The sequence below is a fragment of the Macadamia integrifolia genome, chromosome 6, assembly GCF_013358625.1.
Source record: "Macadamia integrifolia cultivar HAES 741 chromosome 6, SCU_Mint_v3, whole genome shotgun sequence".
Classification (NCBI taxonomy): domain Eukaryota; kingdom Viridiplantae; phylum Streptophyta; class Magnoliopsida; order Proteales; family Proteaceae; genus Macadamia; species Macadamia integrifolia.
Genome location: NC_056562.1, coordinates 29,604,353 through 29,614,416, shown reverse-complemented (window position 1 = coordinate 29,614,416; position 10,064 = coordinate 29,604,353). Strand labels below are relative to the sequence as shown.

Sequence of the window (10,064 nt, the reverse complement as noted above, 5' to 3'; positions counted from 1 at the left end):
ATCGTTAATGCGGAATGATATACAAGAAGCATGATGACCATTGGCTATGTGTGAACACACATTTGAATTTTCAAAAAGGATTAAATGAAAGATTGTAAGTGGCGGTCATGTTTTTGATATTTTGGTCATTGCAGACAACTTTTTCTATTATTAATGAGCTTTTTAGCATCAAAGAAATTCACATAAAATCCCTTGAATTAGCAACATGTGTAGCGGTCTCAATCTTTCTTATGTTTTTTGTTCTATAGATAATGACTCTTTAAATTTACCAGAAAAAAGAAGAAGAAGAAGAAGAACGCTATCTGCTTGTGTTTGCACCTAGACACGACACATGTGAAAAGACTATTCTACCCTTGTGCTAAAGATGCTCATGTGCATCCTCTCATTAGCCCCCACATTGGTGTGTAATTGCACCAGTAGGGTAGTGTTCTCTTGCTAATAATCATAATAACTCTTTAAAATTATCAAGTTTTTGATTAGCTTCCAAATTAAAAATTATATATAAAAATATAATTATCAAGTTGGTATTAAAAAAAAAATTAGTCATAGAATTTTCCTTTTATGTTGCTTCTCCCTTTGAGCGAATCGAATCTAAATGAAAGTGCTTGCAAAAGTGATTACACGTTGCTAAATAGATTATTTGGAGCAGTCAGCCATTCATCAATGAAACAATGAAAGAAAGTGAAATTTAATTTTATATACCCTCTCCCACACTTGTATTATTTCATTGGAATGCTTTATAAAGGAATTTGGATCATTTGCTGGCTATAAAAACCACATTAAAAAAAAAAAATCAATATTAGAGATATATATCAGTTCTTGTGATGAATTGATTGGTCTGCGGCCCATGAATCCATTTCTGAACGGATCACCTAATGTGCCCATGAAAGGGTGATTTGGTAAATCCAAAATCGAATAAGAAGGATAAAGTTTGAATCAACCACACATCAAATTTCATTGCAAAACTCAATCATTTATGCAACTCGTTACATACATTGACATTTTTTTCCTTTTGCATTTTAGCTATTCAATTTTTTTTTTAAACTTATTTATTTGATAGTGTCTCAAAGAGAGTTGAATTCATGACATCCTAATTGTGATGTGTTGATCCTTTCTAACAAATGAGTTGACACATTTATTTTATATAGAAAAAAGAACCGTGAAAAATAACGTGGCCTGTACACCTAAACACTTAGGAGGGCAAAAATACCATCCCGTCCTAGCATCCCTCATGAAAGGAAGAAATCTCATTATTGTTGATACTTTTGCAAACAATCCAATTGGTCTCTACGCTGATGGAGAAGCCACACTGCCTTCTATGATATCCCCTCCCATTTTTTATTTAAGAAAAAAGTTAGGCATACTGCCAAGCCATGTGTTCCCTTTCTCCTCCCCTCCCAGTGAAAGAATTCCATGTCTATGGCTTCTCTCCTCTCGTGTCTGTCCCTGAGCGGACGGCGTGCACAACCCTTTTTCTTTTATTTTATATTAAATTAATCTTCCAAGCTTTATATCCACATGATCAATTCTGATTTAAGTTAAAATTTAATTGGTTACTAATAGGACCTAATTTGGACATATAACTTTGAGCCCCAACCCATATTCTTTCACAGTGAGAATTAAGTGTTTCTTGAGGACTGGTGACCACCTGATTGGCATTTCTCTAAGCATCTCCCATAGAGAAACACAATTGAGATGATCTGTTTCAGGTGGCATAAAGCTATGCCCAAGGGAATGACCCAAATGAACACTTGGAATTCCTTTTCTGCCAAATAAAGAAATCTCTTTTCTAGCTCATTAAACAGTGAAATCAAGACAAGATCATTTACCCATCACACATTAAATGTTTCTGATTTTCTTAAAGATTTGAGTTTTTTCAGGAAAGAATCCTTACAATCCCTAGAAATCACATTCCTGTGAAAATCCTTCAGAGAAATCCGGGAAAATCCATCATCAACCCAAGAGAACCTCCCCAATAGGAGGAAAATAAACTAAGATCCAAAAAGAAAAAGAAAAAAAGGGTTCTTGGAAATTGAATGTGTCATACCGTCTGATCAGTACATTATTAAGTTGGACTACATGGCCATGATGATCAGCCAAGTGATCTCATCAGTAGGACCCATCTAAGGAAATGTGCTTTACAAATGTACAAGAGACTTGATGACTTGTGGTGTAACAGGGAACACTATAACTTATTTTATTTTTTTGAATGGGAAAGTTTTACATTTTTAGGGATGGGGGGTATCTTATAATCTTGAGGCTTAGAATTCACGTAAAGGCTGCAGATGAGGTGGCGTTTTCTGAAGAAGACATTGCACGTGTGGTACGCGTTGGCCTCCTGTTTGACACATGTGGGCAAAAGTCTTTGGTTACAAAACAAGGGGCCTTCCTTATTTCTTTCCCTTCAATTCCTTTGGAGGGATTCATTTATAAATCCAAGTGGTACCCCTGCATTTCCCCTTAGGTCTCTCTTTCTCTCTCTCTGCTCTAACTGCTTCTCTCTCCTCCTCTCTCTTTCTCTCTCTATTCTCTTCCTTCACTGGGCTTGAGTTTTGCATTTGCTGTGATAAGATGGGAAGGCAACCTTGCTGTGACAAAGTGGGGTTGAAGAAGGGACCATGGACAAGTGAGGAGGACAAGAAGCTCATCAACTTCATTCTCACCAATGGCCAATGCTGCTGGAGAGCTGTTCCTAAACTTGCAGGTTCACAAAATTTCTGGGCTTTCTTCTCTACCCAAAATAAGCTTTCTGCTGCTAGCTTGTTCTGTTATGAAGTATATGGTTTATAATTTAACTCAAGAGAATGAAATAGAAAGAAACAATGGCTATGTGGTGGTGGATGTCTTCTATTTGAATATGTGAAAAAGAGAGAGAAGAAGAAGAAGAAGCTAACCAAAAAAGAGTAGCCTTTTTGTGTGACTTTTGAATTATCTGTGTCTGAATTTGTAGAAGTTTATAGGTTAATCTTGTAATTTACTTTCCTTTTCAAAGAGAGAACCAATTACATTTCCTTTATGGTTGTTTTAACTTGTCTGGTTTGGTTTATGGTGGATACTGATGCAGGGTTGTTAAGGTGTGGAAAGAGTTGCAGGCTTAGATGGACCAATTATCTTAGACCTGATTTAAAGAGGGGTTTGTTATCAGAATCTGAGGAACAGATAGTCATTGATCTTCATGCTGCTCTTGGAAACAGGTTCTGTATTTATTACATTGAAAGCCATATTTTTCTAATTCATTTTGATGTGATCAGTTACTCTAATGGTGCTTGTAAACTCCTAAATTTTGCTAAATTCAAGAGCCATGTGTTTTTCCTTGCTCTAGATGGTCCAAAATAGCTGCTCATCTCCCTGGAAGGACTGATAATGAGATAAAGAATCACTGGAACACCCACATCAAGAAGAAGCTAAAGAAGATGGGAATTGATCCTGTTACTCACAAGCCAATCTCTACTTCGACTGATCAAGAACCACCACCACCACAACTGCAACAAGAATCTGTTGTTCCATCCCATTCAGAAGCAGACCAGAACAAGGGAAATGAGACATTTTTAGAGTCAGCCATTATTGAGATAAAAGAAGAAGAAAAGAGAATTATGAGCATTACAAGCCCATTCAGTTCTACAGACAACAGTGATAGCTTTTGCACAGATGAAGTCCCTCTGATTGAACCCCATGAGATTCTAATCCCTTCTGGACCTTCTTCATCAACTTCTACTTCATCCTTTTCTTCCTCATCTGGGATGCCTGAAGAAATGCAGTTCTCAAGCTTGGAGTGGCCTGAATATTACAACAACATATCAATTTGGGATGATTTTAATTTCTGGGATTTGCTTTGTGAAGATGGTGACAAGATACTAGCAGTTGATCCTTCTCTCAATCAGTTCTCAAGACTAGTTTTTGATCACGAACCTTGGAAATTTGGGCTCTTGTAATTATTTTTCTTCAGAGGTTCTGTTCATTATGTGAATTTAGAGAATAAAATTTTAGAATTTGTGAACAAATAAGAATACCCACCAAATATTTTCTCTTCCATTCTAATAAAGAACAAAATTGCTGTCCATTAAAGGGGTTCATTCTGGGTTCTCTAAAGTTTCTGCTTCTCTTCCACAAAATGAAAAGAAAACTCAAAGAGAGAGAGAGAGAGGAGGAAATATCTCAACCAAAGATACACTTAGGTTCTTAGTATTAATTTCACAATAAATAGATACTGTCAACTAGCCTGACAAAATATATCAAAAAGAGAAAGAATCCTATATTTTATCATATTTTTTGCTAAAATAATCTGATTGAATTTTATGCTTATTTATTCTTGAAATTACAAGAACACTTGACTATAACATCTTGAAGAGGAATGCCATCTTTTAATTAAATTAATAATCTGGTCAATCAGAAGCAGTTTTGGGTCAGTTTTTTATGAATTAGAAAAAGAGAAGAAGAAGAAAGTCTTCAGAAATAACCTCCCATTCTCCACCTTAAGAGAATGGTATTTGCAATTCAAGGTCTCTAGTAAAAATTTTAGATGAAAATTTGTCCCCTTCAATTGTATACACACTTGAGTTTGTTTCTAGTAAAGATTACTGTGGTTGCTTTGTCGTGTAAACTAAAACCGTAAAATACGAGTAACAATGACTACATGGGTCCAATAAGTCCAAACGTATTTTCATGAAGAAACCATCTCACTGTTTCTATGGTGTGAAACATTAATGATCAAGCATGTTTCCATGTTCACATTCTCAAGATCATAGAAATGATCCTTGATGCATTGAACAAGGCTATTCAATTGGTTGATTCAAATAAAATTAATAATAATTGTGTTCATAATCTGTTTATAATGTTAAAAATTAAAAAGGATTTTTTTAATTTACATCTCATAATGTGTCAAACAATTTGTAATATTGGGTAAGGGTTCTCTGAGCTTATATTGTAGGCTACCCCGAGACACATTCATTATTTTATTTATTTCTCTTTATTTAGAATAAAATAAATAAATAATTCAAATGTATCTAAGCGTAAAATATGTTGTAAGCTTAGAGAATCTTTTCTATTTTTTTTTTCCTCCAATGAAGGTAAATCTTGTCATTTCCTTGTGTATTCGAAAAATGTGCAATTAAATAACATTTTTTGATAGTGAAGTAATGATAAGTCATTTTTTAAATTATTTGAAAACCTTTATATATATATATATATATATATTCATGATGAAAGAACTTTTGGCAATAAGACAAATGACATTCAAAAGAGGTGTCAAGTTTTAAATACACCTATAGAGGTGTTATTTAGATAGTCTCTTTACTTAAGAAAATGATTAGGAAACTATCTGATTATGAATCTCTTTAGATTTCAATTCAATTGTTTATAAAATGTCACAAGTAACATTGCCTTCAAATCATTTTCCTCAATTAATATTTGAATTGTCTGACTATGCTGATAGGGAATGAGAGGCTCTCTCCATCTACCTTCAAGACTGAACATTAAAATATTTTACTATAACATGAAAGACTTTATAGAAGTAAAATAAGTATAAATACAATGATAAATTGATAAAATGATCACTGGAACCCATCGTATATACTAACAAATAATAGGGTTAAATCGATCTGTACGTGTATTTGATGTCAACCCCAACACTATGGAGGCCATTTAATGGTGATTGCAATTTCCCCTTTTTTTAAGTATATTTTATAGGATTCAGATCCTCTTCAGCCGTGGTGGTGTGAATAAGTTAGTTTCTCTCTGTTGATTTACTTTCTCTCTCCTATTTTAGATACAATTGAATTAAATCTAAAGAGATGCATATCTTAGAGCTTGTATCAAGTATGACCTCAAATAAAACTGATTGGAGGGTAAAGATCAATATAACCAATCCCATTTAGTTGGAATTAGGGCTGAGCAGTAGTTGTTGTTGATGTTTAGTAAGCTTCTCTTGTGTTGCTTTAATGATTGTTTTACGTTTTCTCTTTTGCTTGTAGTATGGGAGGAAAATCAGACTAAGTCGGGGGCTTAAACTCTAACAATTGGTTCATAGATAGATATCCGCACTGCATAGATATATAGTAATGTCTTCATTTCAAAATTCTAATGGAATCTAATTTACAAATAATAACGTTTCAATCAAACAATTATATCAAAAAATTTTATTTTTAATTTGGGGAAGCGTTCTCTAAGCCTTAAGGCATTTCCTATGCCATCTCACAATGCATTGTTTATTTGTTCTTTTAGAAAATAAAAAAACTAACAAATATATATATATATATATATATGCCTATGTGAAAGCGCATAGAGAACACCTTATTTCCATTTTAATTTTAAGGGAGGAGTTTATAACTTAAAATGACTTGAAATTTCAATAGGTGTACATATTAAAAAGAGAGAGAGAGAGAGAGAGAGGGAGTATTAAGGTAGAAAAGAAATCATTAATTAGAAAAGCAAGAAAAAACTACAAATCAATAACGTGTTCATCGATCAAGGAGGACAAATAATCAACAAAAATCCCAACAGTGAAAGCAAACTCTTATGAACAACATAAACAAGCCTCCTAAAAAAAGAATTAAATTAACTAGAATAAAAATACTTACAAAAAGTCTCAATGATAAAAATATTTGAAAAAGATGAATTATTTTGACTTGAGGCAAATTGCATTAACTTTTAGAGAGACTCAGCACACTTAGCCCTTAGCCTTTTATAATGAAATTGAACAAATAACCGTCTAACAAATTTTTTTTTTTTCCTTTTTGAAAGGTTGAAAATAAACCCTTTAACAATACGTCCAAAGATTAGTGACACTAAAATAACTTTAAATGGAAGAGAGTCTTCCTAAATCTTTTTCACGCCTTTTCTTTCTCTTTCTCTCCCCCTTTTGAGTTTGAAATTCACAAATTGTAAACATTATTTTTCATTATTTTGGGACCATTTACATTGCAATTTCAAAATTTCAACCATCCACCATCATGCATTCACACTCCAACTTGTATGGATCCACAATTAATGTCAAGGAACCTAATTAAAAACCATTAATTTGAAATATTTTCCATTCAAAATCTATAAATAGGAAAAAGGTTCTCTAAGCCGCTAGGGGAGTTTACGTACACTAACACCTTCTCTCTCTATCTCTTTCTTTGTCACATGAAATGACGTCACTATCCTCCTATATATGTAGTACCCTTTTTTTTTATAAGTACCAAGTAGAAATGTAAACAGATTGTATGTGATCAAATCCAAATACAAGTACCCCTAAATAAATGTGGATCAAATCCGGATTTTTAACTATTCATTTACGTCTTTGACTTGTGTAATCCGAACCTTTCTTCCATTAGCAAATACGATTTTCTTTCAATCCATGTTTCTTATTTGTCTTCAAGAACCGATCAAATCTTCAAGAACCCGCCTCAAGATCATTAGTTACTTAAAATTTTTATTACTAATTAGACATCTATTTGAATCCGATATAGATTATGTTCTAGATTATTCGAATTTAGATTTGAATATCTTAAATTCATATAAAAATATTTTTATATAAATATAAATATAAATAAAATTTCAATTTTCGATTATTCATTTACATCGCTACTACTGAGAATACCTTTAAAGATCACATACACTTCTCAAATTAACCAAGTACTCACCACCACATGGGTTTTCTGGTACAGCAACAGCACCCAATGCTGATTCACGAAGTTCAGAGTATCACCGTGGTAGTGAGTGAAATGTGGCAAACTTGGAAGCCAACCAAGTGTCGTTTTTAGATTAAATACTACAACAGATGAGACCTGTCACCATCATTATGTGATGCACTTTCGCAGAAAGAGAGGAACAATAGATTAGATATATGTAACTGGTCCAAAAGACGCACTCAAAGGCAGAGAGAGAGAGAGAGAGAGAGAGAGAGAAGATGGAACTAATTTCTCATAACGACGGTGAAAGCTTGAACACAAGACAACGTATGGATTCGTGCGCGTTTAAAGGTCAAAATGTGGATTCCACAACCTTCTCTTTCCCCCCCTCTCTCTCTCTCTCTCTGAGCAATTTTTGTTAGATGAACGGAAGTCTACGCTAGCCATTTTTGGTTCTCTCTCCAATTCCAAAAACACACGCGTATAAGAGTAAAGAGACCATAACCCACAGCAGAGAAAGCAAAGCCACACACAAGAGAGAGAGAACCCTCTGCAGTCCAACCATCAAGTCGGTGGTGCTCAACAGCTCTGGGTGGCAGGAACACGACCCAGTCTATTTCTTTCATACGCGTGAAGCTTGTGATTAGTTAGAGAGAGAGAGAGAGAGAGAGAGAGGGGAATAAAGTCAGCGATCTTGCCCACCCCAGACATCACCAACTTTCAAATATTCATAGAATAAAATTTGGAAAAAGAAATAGTAATATATATGACATACGCACTCTTGTCTTTAAAAAGGTGAGGGGAGAGAGTTTGTGAATTATTTGGTGTCGATTTATAATGATTGTTTTCATGGAAGAGTATAAAGCTTTGGACAAATAAGCAGAGGAGAGGTAGTGGAAGAGTGAATAGATGATAAGGAATGGATAAAGGAAGATGATGAACCCGTTTTTGAGATTTGATTAAAGTAGCCATTATATTTCTTTTCAATAAATATAAATATATATGACCCATTGGAGGGCATCATTTAAGGGTTTGTAATTAACTACTAACCGAGGAGTACCTCTTTCAATTTCAGCAGCCTTATTGACATAGAAGGCTGTACAACTCCAGGGTGAGGTACTGGGTCGGATAAGTTTTTTGGCTAAGAGATCATTGATCTCTTCTTTGCAAGTCTCTAGAAGAGTTTGATTCATTTGGGCTGGACGTGCCTTAGTGGGGATTTGAAGATCTGAGAACCCAGTAGCATAAGGTAGGGAAACCATATGCTGCTTACGGTGCCAAAAGGCATCAGGAACATCAGAACAAAGATTGGATTCAAATTTTGATTTTATTTGGTTAATCTGTTGGATGGTTTTTGGATTTTTAAGATGATCAGAGATTCTTTCATGAAGAAGCTCATCTTTAAGAAAATTTAATTGTCTAATTTTCCTAATACTTTTGTAATATCCCGCTTCTTAAACCTGGTCTGATTTCACGGTTGAACCGGTTTAACCATGCAGGAACCGAGCCAGAGGATGTTAGAGCGAGTTCCTTATGGGCTATGATGGCACGGGTGACCTTAAACACCGGCTGGCCCGACAAGTCCGAGCCAGTGCCAGAAGAGACGGGAGTGCCCAAACCGTGTACGTGCACCTATCATAAGGCTATGTACGGATAGAACAGGTATTATATCCGTATTTTAAGGTTATATACGTATGTTACATTGTATGCTTGGGGTAAGGTCCGAGCCGAGGTCCGAGCCCGGTCAAAATCCCAAGTTTTGACTCTCGGGTGGGTATGACAGGTGGGTACCCCACCCACCTGAGTGACCCATCCGTCACTATTCACTTAAATAGGAATAGTATATAAAGCTTTATGACCTCTTTTCTTTCCATTTGTTACCCCCGTACGTTTGGTGAGAAAAGTAAAGAGGAGAGAGAAAAAGAAAGGGAAGAAGAAAGGAAGAAGAAGAAAGGAAGGATTTCAGCGGCGCCGAAGCTCGATCTTGCCATTCCGGTGCCGAGAGAGTAATCTTCAACTTGAGATCTACGATTGGAGGTAAGAAAGGCTGGGTTTTATGAACATTGACCATACCCACGCTTTAAACCCTTGATTCGAGTATGGTTTCTTAAGATCTTGTAAACACACTTTGAAACGATGAATCTAAGGCTTAATAGATGATTTATGTGTGGATCTTGAAGGATTTGAAGAGATATTGACAAGGTAGAAGGAGCATTGTGAGTTGGAAGTGATTTGGAGGGTTTGAAGCCATTCTTGAGCAAAGAAGGTATGATGGTTCCCCTTACTTAAATCTAACTTAGATCTAAGCTAGAACCATCCTATAGGACTTTAAAGGTGTGAAAAATGGGTTGAGAAAAGCCCCATTTGGGTCCCCAAGGAATGGAGGAAGATGAGAAGAAACTGGGATTTTTCCGCCAAAACCGGCGGGTACAACCGGTGGGTCCCTACCCGCCT

At 35.2% G+C, this 10,064-nt stretch overlaps 1 protein-coding gene across 1 annotated transcript; it reads left to right on the top strand.

The window, feature by feature from the left end:
* Positions 1-2,429: 2,429 nt before the first annotated feature.
* On the top strand, positions 2,430-4,034 carry LOC122082547 (transcription factor MYB20-like). Its single transcript, XM_042650183.1, has 3 exons — positions 2,430-2,704; positions 3,065-3,194; positions 3,323-4,034. Exons 1-3 carry the CDS (start codon positions 2,572-2,574, stop codon positions 3,930-3,932), a joined length of 873 nt encoding a protein of 290 aa, XP_042506117.1. The 5' UTR covers positions 2,430-2,571; the 3' UTR covers positions 3,933-4,034.
* The last annotated feature ends 6,030 nt before the right edge of the window (positions 4,035-10,064 follow it).

Excerpts from the sequence above, each read along its gene's own strand:
- LOC122082547 (XM_042650183.1), top strand. The coding sequence starts at position 2,572 with ATGGGAAGGCAACCTTGCTGTGACAAAGTGGGGTTGAAGAAGGGACCA. Across the intron at positions 2,705-3,064 it reads AGCTGTTCCTAAACTTGCAG|GGTTGTTAAGGTGTGGAAAG; the intron begins GTTCACAAAATT and ends ATACTGATGCAG. Across the intron at positions 3,195-3,322 it reads CATGCTGCTCTTGGAAACAG|ATGGTCCAAAATAGCTGCTC; the intron begins GTTCTGTATTTA and ends TCCTTGCTCTAG.